At 39.8% G+C, this 22216-nt stretch overlaps 1 protein-coding gene across 2 annotated transcripts; it reads left to right on the forward strand.

The window, feature by feature from the left end:
• Positions 1 to 35: 35 nt before the first annotated feature.
• On the forward strand, positions 36 to 22198 carry LOC120243175 (cytochrome c oxidase assembly protein COX15 homolog). Of its 2 annotated transcripts, none has more exons than XM_039249219.1 (9): positions 36 to 256; positions 1640 to 1830; positions 3743 to 3865; positions 4375 to 4561; positions 6326 to 6493; positions 7977 to 8058; positions 9625 to 9779; positions 11829 to 11942; positions 21883 to 22198. In XM_039249219.1, the coding sequence occupies exons 1-9, from the start codon at positions 167 to 169 to the stop codon at positions 21907 to 21909; spliced, it is 1137 nt and encodes a 378-aa protein (XP_039105150.1). In that variant the 5' UTR covers positions 36 to 166; the 3' UTR covers positions 21910 to 22198. The 2 variants fall into 2 exon arrangements, with proteins under 2 accessions (XP_039105150.1, XP_039105149.1); XM_039249218.1 differs by lacking the exon at positions 21883 to 22198 and adding an exon at positions 12893 to 13208.
• Positions 22199 to 22216: the final 18 nt, after the last annotated feature.

The following is a 22216-nucleotide window of genomic DNA, read 5'->3' on the forward strand; positions in this document are numbered from 1 at the left end:
CCGCGAAAGACGAGTATCTAGCGCAGTCGCAGTCACTGCTCGCCCTTGCTTCTGAGAGGGAGGGGCTTGCTCCGCATGACCCGGAAGTGTTTCTCCGTTAGGTGGTGGTGAAAGGGGACCACAGAGTGCTGGGCTGTGGAGGTGGCTTCCTTGCACGGTCTTCAGTATGCAGCGATTACTCTTTCCGCGCCTGAAGGCCTTGGTGGGGAGTCCGTGCCTCCGGCTCTTGAGTCCTAGGGTGGCGCCTAGAACGCAGGTACCGACTTCAGCCGACTCAGTCGTGGAATCAGACATGGGGCGAAAGAGCAGGAGAAAAATAATAGATAACTCCACATCACATTGACGTAGTTCTTAGAATTCACAACGCATTTCTTCGTGCCCAAAGTCCCTGAGTTAAGATCTGGACTTGCCGCTTACTGCCTCTGTGATATTGGCCAAGTTAGGTAACCTTTCTGTTCCTTAATTTCTTCATCTGTAAAATGGGAATAGCAATACCTACTTCATAAGTTTCTGGGGAGGATTAAATAATTTAATATACAGCAAGTGCTTAGCCATAGTAAACGCTCAGTAATTTTTTTTTTAATATTTTATTTATTTCTAGGAGAGAGAGAGACAGCATGAGCAGGGGAGGGTCAGAGAGAGAGGGAGTGACAGACTCCGAAACAGGCTCCAGGCTCTGAGCTGGCAGTCAGCACAGAGCCCGACGCGGGGCTCGAACCCACGAACCGCGAGATCATGACCTGAGCGAAAGTCGGACGCTTAACCAACTAAGCCACCCAGGCGCCCCAACGCTCAGTAATTTTTACCTCTATATTTGAGGCTTGCTAAAAGCCCCCAGGTAGTCAGGTATGGAATAATAACCCCATTCTAGAGAGAAGGAAATTGAGGCTTAATTTGTCTAAAGTTAAGAGACAGAACGCGAGTCTTTGGAATCAGGGACAGAGTCAGAAGAGGGTGTGTAGTTGCTCAACAAATAATTATTGAGTGATTATTATGTGTTAGGAAAGATAAATACCAAAAGGCTCCTGCCCTGGAGGAAGGCACAGTTAATTCGTTTGTAATTTACTTGTCAAATCTTTATTACGATCTTGTTATGTAAGAGAATGTGTTAGAAATGAAAGTGGCAGGAGGAAAAGCACCTGACCCCAAACAGTGCTGTCCCACACTCCTAGCTTAGTGTTGGAATGAACTGTTGCAGACCCAAGAGAGTCTAGGAACACTTCCTAGAAGAGGTGACAACTAAACTAACATCTATTGTAGGTGTTACCAGAGGACAAAGAGCGTCCCAGTCAGAGAGAAGTCATGTTTAAATTCCCACAGGAGAAAGCAAAGAATCCGTATCTAGGTGTGGAGTTAAGTCTGGGGGAAGCATGCAGAGACTAGAAGGTTCATGTGGTATGGGGATGGATTGGAGTGAGGCAAGACTAGAGGCAGGAAAACCAGTTGGGGGAGCGGAAGGGGAAGGGGAGTGTGGATGCAGTGATCTGGATGGGAGCTGATGATTTACTAGGGCAGAAGCAGTGGAGATGTGGCTGTAACAGGGTACGCTGCTCTAGACAGAGTGCGATTGGGTATGAGAGCAGTGGACTGAGGCCTTTCCCTCTGTCTCCAGTTGTAATTTGTCTGTCTTGATCTTTAGTGTGGTTGCAGCTGTGGGATCGGGCGCCCCCTAAGGCCAGGGCAATACAGCACCATCTCTGAAGTAGCTGTGCAGTCTGGAAAGGGTACAGTGTCCCTTCCCTCAAAAGCTGCTGAGCGGGTGGTGGGCCGATGGCTCCTGGTCTGCAGCGGAACAGTGGCTGGAGCGGTCATTCTTGGTGGAGTGACTAGGTGAGTAATTTTCTCATAGCGAGAGTCAACTATTTGGGTCATCAGTAGAAACATGGGATGACTAAGGGGGAAGGGTCCTTAGGAATCATCTAGTCCAGCTCCCTCATTTTATATATGGAGAGGGACATGTCTGATGGCTTGCCCTGCTATAGAACAGTTTAGTTTTATTATTAGGAGCCCTTAAAGACTGGTTTAGGTCTTAACTGTTTGCTGTGTGTGGTTTTTTTGTGTGTATTTTCCCTCTACAAACAGTTTTCAAATTTGTCTCAAAAATTTTTGTATAGTTTGTTTGAATTAAATCCACATAAGTTCCATGTATCACAATTGGTTCATATGCCTCTTCGGTCTCTTTAAATGTATAAAGTGATTTTCTAGATTTAGATCCTTCTCTCTTCCTCCCCCATTCTTTGTAGTTTTTTTGGTATTAAAGAAATCCAAATGTTTTGTCCTATGGAGTTTCTCACAGTCTGGATTTTACTGATTGCATACTTGTGGTGCTGTTTAACATGTTCCCTTATCCCCAGTATTTCCTATAAACGGGTTGTTGCTTGATCAGATTCAGGTTGGGAACAGGGGACAAAATCCTTCATAGGTGATTACAACATTCATAAATATCTGGTGTCTATTAGAGATGCCAATGGCCATTGATGATCATTGCCTAGATCCATGATTTCATTGCAATTGCAAAATTTTAATATTTTAGTAGCTAACTCTAAAGAGAAACTTTCTCTCATCAACAGTTTGGTTATCCTAAGGTACAGTTTGTACAGTTTGTATAGGAAAGGCAGGATAAGTAAATTCCCTTTATTTACCAATTTTAAAAATAATAAGTTGGTTCCCAAGCGTCCTCCAAAGGTGATCAACAAAGTTTTTGGATTTTAAGTATTATGAGCTCATAGGTTTAAACGTGTTGATGTTTCAATCCATTGCACTGATGATTCGCTCAGATTGTTCCATCTTTAGTCAATGGGAGCCTCTTCAAATTGGCTCCAGGGTTTTGTTTCTGTTTTTGTCTTTTTGACATGATTCTAGTAACCTTTGATTCTTTGCTTTCTGGATATGATGTTCCAGGTTCATCTTATACATTTCTTGCCTCTGACCTAAAATCAGCCTTTTACTTTAGGAATCCTTACTCCTTTTGGTGAAAATACCTTCTGGTGTTAATACAGTATGTGTTGCTCAGATTTCCTCCATATTCCCTGTGTCCTTATTTCAAAATATCCTATGTTTTATAGCTGTTATGGGAAGCTGCAACACATTTGAATTGTATTAGTTTTAAATTCACTCAAGAATCTTGGGGCGCCTGGGTGGCTTAGTCGGTTAAGCGTCCAACTTTCACTTAGGTCATGATCTCGCGGTTCGTGGGTTCGAGCCCCGCATCGGGCTCTGTGCTGACTGCCAGCTCAGAGCCTGGAGCCTGTTTCAGTCTGTGACTCCCTCTCTCTCTGACCCTCCCCTGCTCACCCTGTCTCTCTCTCTCTCTCTCTCTCCTAGAAATAAATAAAACATTTAAAAAAAAAATTCACTCAAGAATCTAAACTGTTTTATACCTAACAAATCTCTTGTCCCTGTGTAAATAATGTCACTTATCCATGTAGGGCACATTTCTTAGGTGTAAGGGGTGACTTTACCTGTTAAGGAATACTAGTGAAAGAATGAGGTAAAGAGAGTTGAATGAAAAGGTTGAGAGAACAAGAAGTAAAGAAATGTGTACCTGATGGTGGCTGTTTCTGGTGAAATTTTAAGCAGTAAGAAGAAAGCAAGGTGTCAAAAAAGGATACAGTGAAATGATGTGTTTACTGTAAGAGGGGTTAAGTTCAGATCCCCGTTTCTGTAAACTGTTTATGAGAAATCCAGCATTGCATGGGGACTACACACGTGTGCACACACACCATTTCTTTCCTACCTTAAGGTTGACAGAGTCTGGCCTTTCAATGGTAGACTGGCATTTAATAAAGGAGATGAAGCCACCTACAAGCCAAGAGGAATGGGAAGCAGAATTCCAAAAATATCAGCAATTTCCAGAATTTAAAATGTAAGTATTATAGAAAATCAGGTAAACGTCCCACTAGGCCCTCTCAATCTTTTGTTTATTTCAGCATTTCAGAATAGTTAGATTCCATTATTATTTAAAAAAACTTTTTTTTACGTTTATTTTTGAGAGACAGAGAGAGACAAAGCACAAGTGGGGGAGGGGCAGAGAGAGAAGGAGACTCAGAATCCAAAACAGGCTTCAGGCTCTGAGTGGTCAGCACGGAGCCTGACGCGAGGCTCAAACTCACAAACCGTGAGATCATGGCCTGAGCCGAAGTCAGATGCTTAACCGACTGAGCCACCCAGGCGCCCCTAGATTCCGTTATTGATATTTGCTCCAGTAATGTTTAGTGAGCTTTCTACTCTCAACCTGCAGCTGCGGAGTGATCTTGAAGAAGGCAGACCTTTCATTTCAAGCTTCAAAACTGAGAATGCTCCTGTATTCTCTCAGTAAATAATAGTCAGATGGATGTTTCCTCTTTCTTCTTTTTCGACTTCCCTTTCACCCAGCTTGAATCACGAAATGACATTGGCTGAATTCAAGTTCATCTGGTACATGGAATACTCGCACCGAATGTGGGGACGCCTTGTGGGCCTTGCATACATCCTGCCTGCTGCCTACTTTTGGAGAAAGGGCTGGCTCAGCCGGGGCATGAAAGGACGTGTTCTTGCCCTGTGTGGGTTAGTCTGCTTCCAGGTGAGATGTATTCGAGTTTGGGAAACCAGAGATGCTTTCAGGAGCACCCTAGTTGCTTTGTTTTTAAGGAAGGAATCTGAGTCTGTATTACAGAGTGGGTAAGTGGATGAATTTCAGTGTTCCAGGCCTGGCCCAGCTCTGCCACTTAGTAGGGCAAGTTGTCTGCCTTCTGTAGGCTATGCTTTCCTTAGCTGTAAATGGGGATAATAATAGTGCCTACTGGTTAGGTTGTGTGACTATTAAATGAGATAGATCATGCATATATAGTCCTTAGTTCCTGGAACTAATAAGCATTCAGTAAGTATATTTTTGTGTCACAAGGGTTTCTTTCCTGTCATGGTTCTTTTCCTGGGTTCTTTTCTCCTCCCCTTTTCTGACTTGTCTGCTATATGCTTGTCTGTGCTAGAATCGCTAAAACAGCAAATTTGAAGACTCCCTGTTAAGGGTTTGGTGAGACTGAGAGACAAGAAAAGAAGTATGAGAGAAGGTACTTATGAGTATTTGGGTCATGATTCTAGGCCCTCAGAGAGAGTCTTAGAGCATCAAAGAAACATCAGGATTTGATCAGGAAGAAGCTAATTGGTTAATTTATTTCCAAAGTAGTAAGAATGTGAACCAATTAGGAATTAAAGAGGGAGATGGAAGAGACAAAACAGAGGCAATAGAAACAGGTAAAGAGACATTAGTAAAAGTCTAATAAGAACTAGGGAAGGGCTGGTGAAACAAAACGGAAGTTTATGTTAGAATGAAAAAACAAAACAAAACACTAAAAATAGACTCCCGGGAGGCAGAAATTTGAAGATGGCAGATAGGGTTATGGGAAGAAGAAAGTGGGGCTGGCAAATCACACTGTATACTCCTTTGTCTTCCAATGTCCTATGCAGATGGAATCAAGATAATTAGAACATCCAGGGTCATCACTAAGGATAAAGACTTGACCCAGAAGATTTCCTGAGGAGATCTGTGTTGAAGAGGTGGGAGAATCCCACCTCTTGACATGCTTCATTGACTTGGGAGGGTGGGGGGGAAAGGGCTAGATCTTATCTGTAGAAATGAAACTGACAGTTATTTGGTTAATTGAAAAAGTTAAAGCAGGGAATCAAAATAATACATACCTTGCACTTTTAAGCTTAAGCTTGTACTTTCATTACTTTTTTTTTTTTTTTTTTTTAATGAAGAGCTAAGACCTTTTCTTTGAGTCCTGTGATTGGAGTTTTACTTCAGATCTCTTGCAGTCCCCATAAACTGTTATTTCATTTTCCTTAAAGAAGAGTGGGAACTTAGACATTTGCAAAGCAATCTGCTGGCAAAGCCATACAAATTTTTATGATTCCCCTCCACCCAAAACTTTTATAATTGTCTATTCCTACTAACATGACAATAATTGTTTTTAAGCAGTTACCTTTATCAAAGCTTTGCTAAAGCATATGATCTAGTTTTTGTAGAAAAAACTCTGTTTATTCTTATATTTCACTGGTTTAAATAATGTTAAATTATATTAAGTTTTTCCCTATGGATGACACTTCTGTGTACTTTTCTCTATTTGGCTTATACTTGAATAAACTGTTCATCTAAACAGTTGTTAAGTATTTGTGGTGCTATATGTGAAAATGTGGACAGGCTACAAATCCTGGGGTACTGGGGATATGGGAAGAAGAGGTTAGGTGGCGAGTACTGATAATTGATAACTCGCTTTCTCAGATAGTAAAGTTGAATGGACAGATCCAACCGTATTTTATTTGTCTCTTCTGTTTTTGGTTTTAGGGTCTGTTGGGATGGTATATGGTGAAAAGTGGATTAGAAGAAAAACCAGACTCCTATGACATCCCTCGGGTCAGTCAGTATCGCCTCGCTGCCCACCTGGGATCAGCCCTTGTTCTTTATTGTGCCAGCTTGTGGACTTCACTCTCACTGCTGCTCCCTCAGCACAAGGTAAAAGTCGGTCTGCGCTGTTAATACATCTACACAGATGCTACCAGGGTCACAGGAACAGAAATTTGGCTTCTAATGGGAAGTTGTAAATCAAAATGCATGCATTCCCTTAGTAACATCTATCAATTTACCAGAAATTAGATCTAACCAAAGAGGACAGAAGCATTGAACTTTGAGACTCTAGAAAGCTTTGGAACTGCAAAGGAAAATGTGCCATTACTCTTTTGGGCTGGAGCAACTCATTCAAAGGAGAATTAGTACAGGAGCCAAATATTCTGTTAGCATTGCCTGTTGGAAAAAGTGAAAACATGAATTTTAGAAAGGTGGAAAGGAGTTGCAACAAGAGCTTTACTTGTGACTCCCAGAGGGATGGAAGAAGGCCAGAATGGGAGTTGTTTCTTGACCTTTGATGGTATACAGGACCCAGGGGGATTGTTTATTCTTTCGTTGGGGACCTATCATTTATCAAATTTGACAATGGAGTGATCTTGTGATCTTGCCTCAAATATTTTCTCTGCATGCTGATTAAAAGAAAATACTAGTTTTTCTAAAAATGAATATTATTTTAGGTATTAAAGTCATGATTGACCTGGATAACCTGTCCATGTAATGAAGTTTGAGAGGACAGTAGGACTGTTAGGTAGAATTATCCAATACTTGGAACCAGTAGCCTCAATCCCAATAAGGAGAGGAGTTGTGGACTTGGCAGTCATCCCCAAAGGGAAGCCAGATGGGGTCAAAACATCGGTGCAGTAGACAATCCGCAAGCTTAGATAATAGAGCATTTCCATCGTTACAGAAAGTTCCATTGGACAGTACTGATAGATTTTCCTACAATATCTTTCTAACGATACCTCACTCTTCATATACTAGATTATAGACCATATAAGGATAGCACTCTGACTTAACACTTTTGTATCTTTATGGTAACCTGTATATAAAGTTCTTAATAAATATTTGTTGATTCACTGATTGGTATCAGAAGTTGGCTACAGTAAAAATAAAATCAAAATTTGATATTACCAAAACACTAAATGGAAGAATCTCTACTTTAGCCACTTTATACAGTATTGATTCTGACTATAATTGCTTAACGCTAACTATCATAAACAGCATGAAAATCTAGTGCTGTATCTTAAGCCACATCATTTCAAACATGGTGAAGCATTTTTCCTTGAACAATGCAAATCATCACTGAACAGATATGGATTGAGTACTTACACATTGAGCACTGGGCTAGGATTATTTCACTAAGCAAGACAGTTCCTGCCTTCACAAAATTTACAGGATAGCAGGGAAGACATAGAAAATGTACAAATATAAAATATGATGCATGTTTGAACAGAATATCTGCTGGGAGTGCTCAGCCTATTTAGAGGGTCAGAGAAGATGAGGCCTCAGACTGTCACTTGGCTTTGGCCTTGGAGATCCTTGCTGATTCCCATAGGTTTTGCAGTAATATCTGAATGCTTTTCTTCTTTAGTTGCCTGAAACTCATCAGCTTCTGTGGTTGAGGCGATGTGCTCATGGAACAGCAGGCCTCGTGTTCCTTACAGCTCTCTCAGGTAGGACTCTTCTCATCCATCGTGCTCTCGTTTTGTTCCCCTTTTAGGGGGGAGTTTGTCCTTTCCTCTTGTATCTTCCTATTTCCCTTTCACACCAGCCTCTCTCGTACCCACCATCTTTACCCTGTTTTCTGTTCCTTTCTCCCTTCGAAAACCCCTGTTTTCCAGTCAGTTCAACACAAATATTGAGCATTTATCTGGATCCAGACAGCCTAGGTTCGAATCCTGGCTTTACCACTTATGAACTCTGTGACCTTGGGTCAGCTGTATAACCTCTCTGGGCCTTAGTGACTTCATTTGTAAAATGAGGATGATGGTATAGTGTAAATAATACATGTGTAGGGCTTAGAACAGTACCTGGCATGTAGCAAAGGCTAAATAAGTGTTAGCTCTTATTATTCTGTAATCATTATTGTTTGTGTTCTTACTCTGTATCAAGGTGGATCAGAGAGAAGTCCTGCCCTCAAGGGTGGTCTAAGATGAGGCGTTCAGTGAGGCAAAGAGATTGATATAGGTCTTTTTCATTCTTTAAATCACACCTCTACCCAACCTCTCTCACTCTAGAACTGCACTGTCCAATACATTAATCACTAGCCTCATATGACTATTTAAACTTAACAAAATTAAATAAAATCTGAAATTTAGCTCCTCAGTCACATGAGCTGCCACATTTCAGGTGCTCAGTAGCCATATGTGTCTAGCAGCTATTGTTTTGGATGGCAGATACGGAACATTTCCATCATCACAGAAAGTGCTATTGAGTAGCACTGCTCTAAATAAAACCATAAAACCAGTGATTCGTGCTCCCTCCTCTTTTTGGTGGAAGAACATGAATTTTGACTTTATAAATGCTATTTATGAAAACAAAGTCATCTTTGATCATATATAATGGATCAATCATCCATTAATTCATGGATATTTTAAGTGTTTATCCAGGATTTTGTTTATACATTTTTTTTCACTTCTGTGTCCTCTCAACAAACATTTTTTTGAGCACTTGGGGAAGACAGGTAATAAACAGTGAAAATATATGGCAGATGGTGTTCAGTGCTGTGAAGGAAAAAATAAAGCAGGATAAAGAGATAAAGGTGAGATTGGGGAAGTGCTGTCTTGTATGGGACCATTGGGGAGATCTCTTTGATAAGGTGACACTGAGTGGAGACCTGAGGAAATGAAGGAGTATATTATGCAGGTATCTGGGGGAAAAGCATATCCAGAATAGATCTGGTTCATAGTGGGATGAGGAGAGCATCAAAATCACTCAGGGGATGTTTCCATCCAATATGCCTTTTTCCAGAGCTTCCAATTCTCTCCTTTAGGGAAGGCATGCCAGAATCTTGGGGTGGGAGCAGGTGAGGATGCAGTTGTATGATTTTTTAAAAAATTCCCATGAGGATTATGATGTATGTTGTATATGATGTTTAGGAACCCTTCTGTAGATCTTTTTATTCTCTGATTATTCCTTTTTATCTGTATCTCGGATAACAAAACTTTTCCTATGTCAAAACTACTACTTGATCTTTTCTATATTTCGTTTTAATAAATACTATTTATGTTGGAATATAGGGGCCTTTGTAGCAGGGCTGGATGCTGGGCTTGTGTACAATTCCTTCCCGAAGATGGGAGAATCTTGGATCCCAGAGGATCTCTTTACCTTCTCCCCCATCCTGAGGAATATTTTTGAGAATCCCACCATGGTGCAGTTTGATCACCGGATTTTGGTAAGTCTGGCTGCTGGTTACTGGCTCCTGAGCACAGGGAGCCTCTCACAGGCTTTGGGGTGTCTGAGGCGTGCTAATGGCAGCACTGAGAGAGGGTAGAACACAGTGGACACTAGATTTCCTTTCCTTTTTTTTTTTTTTCCTATTTGTCAAAAAAATTTTTAATGTTTATTTTTGAGAGAGAAAGAGAGACAGAGCATGAGCAGGGGAGGGGCAGGGAGAGAGAGGAAGACACAGAATCCGAAGCAGGCTCCAGGCTTTGACCTTTAGCACAGAGCCCGACACAGGGCTCGAACTCACAATCTGCAAGTTCATGACCTGCGCTGAAGTTAGACACTTAAGTGACTGAGCCACCCTGGCACCCCATTTCCTCTTCTTTTTAGAAGAAATTTAGCACCGTTCCCTGATGTGACGTTTTTGTCCTAAATACCCACACCCCTTCCAGTCAAATTCTGGGTTTTGGGATACTGCCACCTTCTTAAAGTTCAAATATGCCTTTTACCATCTGGTAGGGGATAACTTCCCTCAATCCTGCACACACATAAGAGAGTCATTTTAGTGGAAATGAGGCTGAATAGAGAAGAGAGGGCAAAGACAGAGGTTGCTGAACATAGAATTATCAGAGCCAAACCAAAACTTTAGGGAGCTAAAATATTTGTCATCTTATTTAAGCCGATATTTATTAAAGGCCTGCTGTGAGTCATGTTAAGATTGGCTTGGTAGCTGGGCATGATACGTTGGAGCAGGAAAAGACTAGAAGCAAGGAGGCCAGCAGGAAGCAGAGGTGCCGTTGCCGTCTTGTAGGTGAGAGTGGGGGGGGGTGGGCTCTAGGCTGCGTGGGAGAGCAGGGCTTGAAGAGAACAGTGGATCACAGACAGGCTCTAAGGAGAAGACTGGCTATAGTAATGAAGGTAAGAAGATCCCCAAGTTTGTTCTGTGGCATGCTTAAAACACACCCAGAAATGGGGCTATTGGAATGAGCGTTGGGCTGGAGATGGAGGATCATCAGATTGAGGTGTGTTGGGTGTGAGATGACTGGAGCACACCCAAAGAGAGAGGTCCAGAGGACTCAGAGCCCCAAAGGCAGCACTGGCACTCGGGCCAGTTACCTTGTGTGGGCTCAGGCCTCTCTGTCAACATTTTCATAAAAGGTGAAAGATTTATACGATCTGAAGAGAAACCAGAGTATCTCTGTCAACATTTTATAATAAGTAGAGTCTAGTTGAAATTGTCATCCTGGACAGCTTTGAAAAGGAAAAGTGAAATAGATGTAAAAAATGATAGACAGACATTTCTCCTTGACTTCATGGAGTGGGAAAGGAGACCCTATTGCCAGTCCTTTACTGAAGTGGGGCAGGAATGAAAATGAAATTTACACTTGTTTTTAGCACTAGCTGTCAGCACCACTACCTCCTTTACTCGCAGCCCAGAAGAATAATAACTCTCATGTGCTGGGGTCAGACCTGCTTTAAAAATACAGATTAGTGGGGCGCCTAGGTGGCTCTGTTGGTTGAGTGTCTGACTTTGGTTCAGGTCATGATCTCACAGTTCCTGGGTTTGAGCCCTGCATCGGGCTCTGTGCTGACAGCTTGGAGCCTGGAACCTGCATTGGATTCTGTGTCTCCCTCCCTGTCTGACCGTCCTCTCCTCACACTGTCTGTCTTAAAAATAAACATAAAAAACAAAAAAACAAAACCAGGATTAGAGAAGAGATAAAGTTAGGCATAAGGATGCAAAGAATGACTTAAAAAGTGAGAACTATCCCTGGGGGAGGCACCCACTTTGGAAGTTGGATACGATCACTGAGAAGAGAGTGACAGTGTCTAGAGTGATAGGTGCCTTGGGAACATGAACATTTAAGTGGCAAGCAGAACATGGAGGAGACTGAGGAGTAATCACAGATAGAGCCACAGGTGGTTCTCTGCCTGGTACAAGGAAGTGCTTAGTGGTTACTCACTGGTTCTAGAGGAGATACATGTAAGATGAGTAGAAATCAGGAGGGCGGGACATTTCTTCCTGGCACTTGATGAGATGCCTTCGTTCCTGCAGGGAATCGCTTCAGTTACAGCTGTGACAGTGCTCTACTTCCTCTCCCGGAGAATTCCCCTTCCTCGAAGGACCAGGATGGCAGCAGTGACTCTACTAGCTTTGGCATATACACAGGTATAACCCACTTCATTTTGGTCTGAGGGAATCTCCAAAACTAAGTTAAAAAAGAAAGGTGACAGGCTAGGAGAAACGATTTCAATATTTATAATAGACTAAAAGATTAATTAACCAGAAAATAAAATGAGGATATCAATATACATAGTTCTCATAAGAGGAATGATGCATGGCCAATAAATATGAAAAGCTATTTAGCCTCATTCATGATCCGAGAGGAGCAGATTAAAATAATGCATGCCATCTTGTGCTTGTTAGAGTGGGGAAAATTTTTTTTTAAAGATTATTAGGTATTGGCATGGGCATAGGAAAATGGATACCTTCATCTATTCTTGGTGAGAGCATGAGTTAGTATAGGTTTTTTCAGAAGGTAGTTTGACATTATCTTTTGAAATGTTAAATGTATAATCCTTTGGTCCAGAAAACTGACTTCTTAGTTCCTGCCCTAGAAATATTCAAATGCACAAAGAGCTGTGTACAAGGAAATTCATGCTAAAATTGCTATGATAGTTTAAAAAGCTGGAAACAACCTAAATATACAAGCATGGTACACCCATACTTTGGAATACTGTATAGCAATTTAAAATATCTCAAGATACATATTGTTAACTGAAAAAAAGCAAGTAGCAGAATAATCCCATTTTCAAAAGCACAGAAGTATGTTTCTCTATAAACATATATGCAAAAGTATTCAGTGTATAGAAACTTATAAACTACTTTTGGGGAGGGGAACTGGGCTAGGGTGAAGGATACTTAGGGAGAATATTAGATTTATTTTATTTTGTTTGAATTTCCTATGTTGTTAGTATATTTACTTGTGAAAAATTTTAAATATATATTTTTAGTGTTGTGATGGGAGAATGTGGAGATTTATGTGTCTGGTTGTCTATGCCCAGTCATTTGAGTTTGTGGTTCCTGCTTTTCTTACTGTATTCTTTCCTGTGTAACAGGTGGGCTTGGGGATTAGCACCCTGCTGATGTATGTTCCAACTCCTTTGGCTGCCACTCACCAGTCGGGCTCCCTGGCTCTGCTCAGTGTTGCCCTTTGGCTCATGAATGAACTCCGAAGAGTCCCAAAATAATTCTGAGGATCAGCTTCCTAGCACTGAAAGTGCTTTTGAGAGCTCATCAGAAACCACAAGAACTTGGGAGTTTTCTAAAAGGATGTCTTTGGCATACCAAGTAGTTTCCAAACTGGTCAGAATATTTAAAATTCTTTGCCTGTTTTTGGGTGCCTGGGTGACTTAGTAAAGCTCCAACTTCAGCTTGAGTCATGATTTCACGGTTTGTGGGTTCGAGCCCTGCATGGTCAGTGCAGAGCCCACTTTGGATCCTTTGTGTCCCTCTCCTTCTCTGCCCCTTCCCTGCTCATGTGCACATGCACTCTCTCTCAAAAATAATTAAATATTAAAAAAATAAAATTATTTGCCTGTTTTTAACAAAGTCACTGGATTAAGAGTGTCATTAAGTATATTTAACTAAAGATTCATTTTTAAAATCTTTATAAATTTAGTGGCTGAGTTGGTTAAGCATTCAACTTTGGCTCAGGTCATGATCTCGAGATTCATGGGTTCAAGCCCCATGTCGGGCTCTGTGCTGACAGCTTGGAGTCTGCTTCAGATTCTGTCTCCCTCTTTTTTGCCCCTCCTGTGCTTATACTCTGTCTCTCTCTCAAAAATAAACATTAAAAAAAAATCTTTATAAATTTAGTTTTTTGTTGAAAACCATATTTAATGTCTGCCTTTGTTGCTTCTCAGTAGGCTGTCTAGGTTTCTTAATGTTAGCAAGCTCTTGATTCTACCTACATGAACTCTTGTCTCCTTGACCCCCTGAGTCATGAATTATGCTTTAGTAGAAATTCTTTATGATCTCAATTTCACTTCTGTCGGGTGAAAATTCAAAGGGAAGGACTGGCACACCTTAGGTAGCCAGACAGCCTTCAGCAAGAAATAGGTGTCTTCTAGTATCCTGATTTTCAAAATGGGGAAAGGGTAGATTTTGACAAGTCTATATGTAGCAAAATGGCTTAGAAGTACTTAGAAAAGGAGATAATCACCAGTAACACACTTGGATTCATCAAGCACTACCTAGTTCTTCTTTTGATAGCACTATGACATTGCTAGGTCACCTGGAATAGGTAGTATGAATCAGTTCCTGAAAGAGTTTCCTAACAGTCTCATGGATAAGAGAAATATGGCCTTGATGGTATATGTAGTACATGGATACGTAAATAAATTTTTGATTAACGAATTATAATTCTGGTCTCTCTTGACCTCTCACAAGGCTGTCTTATTTGGTTTTATTTTTTAAATTGGTGATTTGGATGAAGGCATCAGAACAGATTTGAGGATGGAACAACCCAGTCATAATTCAAAACAGTTCCAGAGTGGCACCATCAAGATAAAATTAAGTGGATTATAAATGTAACATCCTCCTTTAAATGAAATAGGTTGTATAAGTTTGGGGTAGAGAAATCTGGCATCCAAATGAAGAAGACAGGGATTTCAGTTGGCCATGGGCTCAACTTGCACCAAAAGTGTGATGACACAAAAATTAATGATGTTTCAGATTTCATCAGTGGAAGTGTCACAGCTGCACTCAGTGCAAGTGCTGTGTTTCACTATTGGTACCACATTTAAGGAGGACATTGACCACTTAAGTATGTCTCCAGGGGAAGGGACCAGGATGGTGAGGAGTCCAGAACAAATACCACACAGGGAATACTTGAAGGAAATAGGGGCATTTAACTGTAGGAGAACATGTGGACACAGAAGACCTGGGAGCAATGGGTAGAAGGTACAGAAAGCTAGTTTTTAGTTTTGTAGAAGGGAAGAGTCTGATCAAAACAAAAGCCCACCAGGGTCTGGCTGGTGAAGACGGGCAAAGTGGAAAGCAGATGCCCCAGCTATGCAACTAAATCACTGCTGAGCTCTGGTATGTTCTGCTCTATAGGTCCAGAGTTGTCAGATCTGATTTTTTTAAAGACACAAAACATTTAGATTTTTATGTGAAAGCTCTCAAGGGTTGGCAACTAATTTCAGGATTTTTTTTAAGAACATGATGCAGGCTGAAAACATGTGAGAGCCATAAATGTACTAAGGTTTGCCCATTTACAATCTCCATTCCTTTTCAACTCCAATATTCTGTGAGTCATTGTGACTTCACAGTTACCATCCTCAAGTGGTTCTTAGCAAAACAGAAGTAATAGTTTGATTTAAAAAAAAAAAAATTATCCTGGATGACTGGGGCTTACGCGATTGCTAGAAGCAGTTTCTAATTTTTTTCACATTAGAATTTTTGAAAATCCTGAAGCCCAATCCCCCCACTAAGACCATTTAAATCATGATCCCTGGAAGCAGTAATAGAGATACTTTCAGCTCCCTAGGTCATTCCAATGTGCAGACAAGTTTAGACACCCATGGCCTAGCCCCTAATAAACCAGTTACCTTAGAAAGTTTTGACCAGTGTATTCCCATCCCCTCAGAATTTACCGAACCCCATCTCATTTAATCTGATCCTATTAGTGTGTTAATGGGATGTCACCTCTTGGAATTCTTTAAAGAGAGGGAACTGCGGTCAGAGGTGCAGGTTCCATCCATTATCTCATTATTCCCAAACCCAGCTCAAAAAGCCGTATGCTAGTGTTCTAAAGTTCCCTCCAACAATGTAGCAATGAATGAATAAGTTCAAGTTCTAGATGTTTTTATTTTTTTTTAATTAAAGACGAGTAAGTTTGGAAAAACATTCTGGTTGCATTTAGCTATATAACTGTATTGTGCCTATCTATGAGCTCTTGGGGAATGGAGATTATCTGAATTATTTTTACGTTTGCATTATTCCCAGCACCAAACACATACCAAATATTGCATGAATGAATGGAAAATGGATAATTACCGATGGAGGTCCCAGACCCCTCTTTAAAAATAAGTCATCATATACCTAGAAGATTAAAAGAATTTCCCTTAAAGTCTGTCAATAATTTGTCAGTTGTTTTTAAAACATCGAGAAATGAAAACACCTGGCTTTCTTATCAATCCAGAATTTTGTTTTTAACTTATACTGACAAATGCTGTCCCATTGTAGAGGAGGTCAAGATTAGCTACTGTCTAAAGTGACGGCCATGATGTTAGGATAACCAGTTGATTTGCAGCAATTCTTCCAGTTCTGGAATGTATGGTGGGTTATATATTGGCATATGAAACACACATACCCATGTCCCTGCTTGCATTGCACTTTTTGTTCAACACCGATTTAACAGTATTTAACAGAATTTTAAGAACTGTTGAGCAAAATTATTTAATGTGAAGCATTCGAAAAAACATGATCTTAGCAACCCTCAAAAGTGATGCAATATAGGCAGCAGTCAGTTTTTTAAAGTGTGAAGGGAGTGTCTAGCTGTGGGTCATAATAAAAAGATGCCTTTCAACACTGCAGAATTCATTGTTCAAGGCAGAAATAATAGAGATAAGGTATATATCAAGGCTTCAACAAAAAGGGGAATTGTGGAATGAGAATTTCAAACACAACATAATGATAGCAATATGAGATTAAAGTAATTGTCAAGGATCCTTGTTGCAGAGAAAGCATTATGAAGCTAATAAGGCGCAGAGACTTCACCATGAGCAGTTTTAACAGGCCAAACTCTGTCAAGTCCTCTGCAGGAAGGCCTTAGAAAGCATCAGGGCTACCTTAATACTAGAGAAGCAGAGTGGCAGGCCACCAGAGGGTCTATGAGTGGCTGTACTACTTAAAAAGGAGAGGCTCATAAGTAGATGTGTCCTCAGCTTGCCTGAAGTCATACATGCATGGCTATAAACATCCTGTGAGTCAAAAATGTTTTTCAACTTTGGTTTTTATAAAAATGGCAGGCCATGATTGAATACACTTTAAAAGTAAAAAGCCCTTATAAGTAATAACTCAATTTCACAAATAAAAGGATCTCCTTAGTGCTCAGACTTCCAGAGAAACAGAATCGTCAACAGATGACATCCTCTGTCCCTTTAATAACAGTACTGACAAATTAGAAATAATGAATTAGAGCAAAAGAGAAACACTTATGTAATACAAGGGGAAGTATATTAGTATATAAAATAAGAGTTCTTGTCTTTTAACTAATATTTTTTGTAGCACCAAAGAAATCAAGTTTGACAGAGCATATGGCCCTACTAGCAGGATGCTCACACTGAGCATGACCTAAGAAACTAATCTGGGAGAATCTGAAGTACCTGTTGCTACTTCTACCTTAATTCTTGATCCCAAATGAAGTTACATCACATACCACAGCACAAAGGGAAATTAGATACTAGTTCTGAGTTAGTAAAAAAAAGTTTAAAGACAGCAAAAAGAAACATTTTGTTTCCGTAAGGGAGTCTGAGAACTGCCCAAGAAATATAGCCAAGTTCATTAATGAGGTAGATCTAACAGGCATTTATACTTTAAATAATTTTGACTATAACCATCAAATGAATTGCTCAGATGCAGTGGTTAAGGAAATTGTACAACATTAAGCAAACTGTTTATAAGAAACATCTAAAATGTAAAAGTATTAAAAGAAATAGAAGGTAGAATAGATGTAGTAACAACTGGGTGCTATTTCTAACAAAGTGTTTCTTTCATATTTTATTCCTAAATGTGAGCAAAGCCATCATAAATAAATATCAGAAGCAATTATAAAGATTGGGCATGGTTACTTGCAAAGAGTTATAAAGAATAGATTCTATTGAACTACACAATCTTGCAGGAAGATTCTGTCAATGAGAAGTTCATTGCAGCTGTCAGAGGTGTGTGTCTGTAGTACAGAAAATAGAGAAAACTGGATTTGGGAGACCACTCACTCAGACTTTGCACATATTACTATTGCTCTGTGCCTCAATTTTATCAGTGATAAAGCCAAAGCGGTTAACAAAAAATAGACCTCTAAAATCGCAGCTGTAAAAATCTCATCTTCTGAAATTTATGAATAATGACTGCTGTTGGAAACTCCATTCCCATCAACCTTCATATAAGTGATAAAGTAGGAGATGACCACTGGCTCTCTTGGGCATCCTGTCCTTTTAAACCAAAGGCCAAAATCCTGTTCCTGAAACTCTATAATTTTCCTACATTCTCTCCTGCCTTTAGTTTCTAGGCCAATGGTTCTTCCTTTGGAACTAGTGTCAGAGCATCTTTTTTTTATAGATAAAAAAGAACCAGAGAGGGCAAGTGACTTACCTAGAGTACCAGAGCTGGTCAATGATAAAGCCTGCTCTAGAATCCAAGTCAGCTGTTTGTAAAGTCCAGTGTTCTTTCCCCTAAATCAGACCACCCACTTGTCTTTCACTCTTGATAAAAAGCAAAACAAAAGCATGGAGATAGGGGCGGGGAGAGCATCTATTTATATAACACCAGTGAGAAGTATAAGTTATTTTATTTCAAAAATGAAAATATGTGTGTGAAAGCATCATGCTCCCTGATTTCAGACTATATTACAAAGCTATAGTAATCAAAACAGTATGGTATTGGCATAAAAATAGACACTAGATCAATGCAACAGAATCAAGAGCCCAGAAAGAAACCTATGGTTTATTTAATAAACCTATATGGTCAATTAATTTCTAACAAAGGAGGCAAGAATACACAGTGGGGAAAGGCAAAGTCTCTTCAATAAATGGTGTTGGGAAAACTGAACAGCCACATGGAAAAGAATGAAACTGGACCACTATGTCACACCACACACAAAAATTGACTTAAAATGGATTAAAGGCTTGGCTATAAGACCAAGACCAAACCATAAGACTCCTAGAAGAAAACATAAGCAGTGAGCTCCTTGACATCTCTCCTGGTGATAAGTTTTTGGATCTAACTCCAAAGACAATGGCAATAAAAACCAAAATAAATAAATGGGACTTTTGCAAACTAAAAAGCTTTCTATATGGCAAAGGAAACCATCAACAAAGTAAAAAAGCAACATACTAAATGGGAGAAGATACTTGCAAATCATAAATAGGATAAGGGGTTAATATCCAAATTATAAAAAGAATTCCTACAACTTAGTAACAAAACACAATCTGATTTAAAAATGGGCAGAGGACCTGAACAAGACATTTGTTCAAAGAAGACATGCAGATGGCCAACAGGTACATGAAAGATGCTCAACATCAGTAATCATCAGAGAAATGCAAATCAAAACCATGAGATATATCATCTCACACCTATCAGAATGGCTATTCTCACAAAGATAAGAACTAACAAGTGTTGGTGAGGATGTGGAGAAAAGTAAACTATTGCGTACTTTTGGTAGGAATGTAAATTGATAGAGCCACAGTGGAAAGCAGTAGAGAGGTTCCTTAAAATACTAAAACTGGAACTACCATGTGATTCGACAAGTCCACTTCTGGCTATTTATTTGAAGAAAATGAAAGCAGTAATTCAAAAAGATATCAGCATCCCCATGTTCACTGCAGCATTATGCACAATAGCCAAGATAGGGAAACAGCCAAAGTGTCCATCGATGGATGAATGGATAAAGAAGGATACTATTGAGCCATAAAAAAGAATGAAATCTTGCCATTTGTGTGTGACATGGATGGACCTTGTGGATACTACGTTAAATGAAATAAGCCAGAGAAAGACAAACACCATATGGTTTCACTTATATGTGGAACCAAAAAAACAACAAAACTCATAAATGCAGAGAACAGATTGGAGTTGCCAGAGTCGGGGGAGACGGGGGATTGGCAAAATGGAAGAACAGGGTCAAGAAGTACAAACCCCAGTCATAAAATCAGTAAGTCATGTCATGGGATGGAACGTTCAGCATGGTGACTACAGTCAGTAACACTGTGTTGCATGTCACGTAACTTTCTATGGTGATGGGGGAAACCAGACTCATTGTGGTGATCATGTTGCAGTGTATACAAATAACAAGTCATTACGTTACACACTTGAAACAAGTATATGTCAACTGTACTTCAACAACACAAATATGGATGTGATAATAAATGTTAATACCTAAAAAGATTAGCTTAACAGATGCATGGCAGACTCCATCAACCACGTTTTAATAATTACTGCCCAAAGCCCTGGAAGTTAAAGAAAGCTGTCAGGCTGAGGAGAAGGAGGCAGAATCCTTTGGACGACATTAAAGGATAAACACAAGGTTGTTGGAAAGTGATTAAATTCCCTACACCAAGGAAAATCAGTTCAAGGAGTTAAGATACAAAGATGGTAAAATTTGGCTTAGAGTTAACTACAACTTATGTCAATGTAATGTCATATAATTGGGTGTTATACGTATTTTCATTATGTTCTAGTAGTAAGAAGTCAGAGAAAAGTGATGGGTTCTGCCATTGAAAGACTAATAAAGCATCAACTCCTAGCAGCATGGACTCTAATTCTGACATCTGTGACCTGTCTCACTAATGATAAAAGTACTAAAGCAGTTTGGGTTCATTTTGCTGGTATCAAGAAGACTGGCTGGTAAGATTCAAATGAATGAGTGGGATGTGAATTTAATGAAACCATAATTATCTTCACAAGGAAACTACTGAAAGTACAGAAATGCAAATAGAGATCTTAAAAAGTCTTCAACAACCGAAGGCAAAAAGAGGGGTAGAGGCAAGGTAGACTGGTTCTATAAGGGAGACTCTTAAGAGACAGCAGTATGAGGAAGTAACTGGCCCTTGGAGAATAAATGGCTTGTTTATAGCTAATGAGACTGCATGTAAAATTTTTAATTGGGAGCAATGACAGAAGCACAGGAACCAATATCAATAGCAAATATTAGTTTTTCTGAGCAATAGGGTAAAAATTTGTCCTTACATTTCTACCATGGGTCTCTGGGAAGTCATACTTGTGGTAACAAGGACAAGCCTAGACCCTATAAGATCAAAATAATAAACAGGATATAATACACTACACAAAAACTCAAAAAAGTATTTAAAATAAATTAAGAATAAGAAATACATTTACACTGAAAAAATGATAGGCATAGGGAATCCTGAGCTTCTCAATTATAAAAAGAACACAAAAAGTAGTATCAACCTGAAAGGTGGTCATAATGATTAAATAATATACATAAATTCTTAAGAGTGTATGATACATAATAAGTGCTTAACAAATGTTATAACCAGGAGAAAGAATAACTTCACTGATAAGAGCTTTCAAACTGGACTCATCACCACCTCCTCTCTGCTTCAGCTTCATTTTGAGTACATGAATGTGATTATTATTGGCCAATTAGGTAGCTTTTGACCAGATCATTGACCAGATCTCACAAGAAAAGCAAAAGATAGTCTTTGGAAACCAAGATAAGGGAAGAAGAAAGAGTGCCTGAGTAGGCACTGGCTAGCAAAAAACATATTCGGACATTATTTTTTTTTAATGTTTTATTTATTTCTGAGAGAGAGAGAGAGAGAGAGAGCGCAGGGGAGGGCCAGAGAGAGAGTGAGATACAGAATCTGAAACAGGCTCCAGGCTCTGAGCTGGCAGTCAGCACAGAGGCCGACGCGGGGCTCGAACCCACGAACCGTGAGATCATGACCTGACCCGAAGTCGGATGCTTAACCGACTGAACCACCCAGGCGCCCACTGGACATTATTTATAAACAGAAGTCACAAGGCGAGGTCTCACTTGCAGTGACACAAAGATAAGAAGTCAAAGATCAGGGCAATTTAGAATTCTTAAAAATGAAAGGAAATTGCTGTGACATAAGCCCTAATGAAAAGTAAAAAAATATTTCCAGAGGGACCTATAAGATTCTTTGTAGATCAATTTTTATCTAATTTGAAAACAATTTAAGATGCATCACCTCTTCACCTACTAAGAGTCAGCATACTTATTCATCTCGGTTTATTTCTTGGAGGATCTTGATTTATTTTTGTTTTATGAGGCATTTAATTCCTTCCTGCTCCCAGTATGGAAATTTATGTTTTAATATTTCCAACTTTTTCCTCATTAAAGGCAGGATCATTCCCTCTACCCATCTAAAGCTAAAAATAAAGTGACAGAAAAGAAAGCCCCTTCAAGTCTAGGAGCATATTCTTGGGCAGGACATTCAAGGCTGCATACAGGGAAGGATGAAACATGAAGAAGATCCCGTGGGGGAAGGTGTGAGTTGATGAAAAAGAAATCCTCATGCAACTTAAAGGCTACATGTAGAGGAGGAACAAAGCTCCTGAAGGGTAGTGGATTAAAATGTAATCATATGCCTTTCTTCTCTCCTCATTAATGGGAAATGCGGTCTGTGACTGAGTAATCTCTTAACAAATGTTCTGAAAGATGCCAGGTAGCTTAT

The sequence above is a fragment of the Hyaena hyaena genome, unplaced genomic scaffold (assembly GCF_003009895.1).
Source record: "Hyaena hyaena isolate Hyena2069 unplaced genomic scaffold, ASM300989v1 scaffold_331, whole genome shotgun sequence".
Classification (NCBI taxonomy): domain Eukaryota; kingdom Metazoa; phylum Chordata; class Mammalia; order Carnivora; family Hyaenidae; genus Hyaena; species Hyaena hyaena.

Coding starts and splice junctions, on each gene's coding strand:
- LOC120243175 (XM_039249218.1), top strand. CDS start 167: ATGCAGCGATTACTCTTTCCGCGCCTGAAGGCCTTGGTGGGGAGTCCG. Junction 4,562..6,325: donor GTGGGTTAGTCTGCTTCCAG/GTGAGATGTATT, acceptor TTTTGGTTTTAG/GGTCTGTTGGGATGGTATAT. Junction 8,059..9,624: donor GTTCCTTACAGCTCTCTCAG/GTAGGACTCTTC, acceptor GTTGGAATATAG/GGGCCTTTGTAGCAGGGCTG.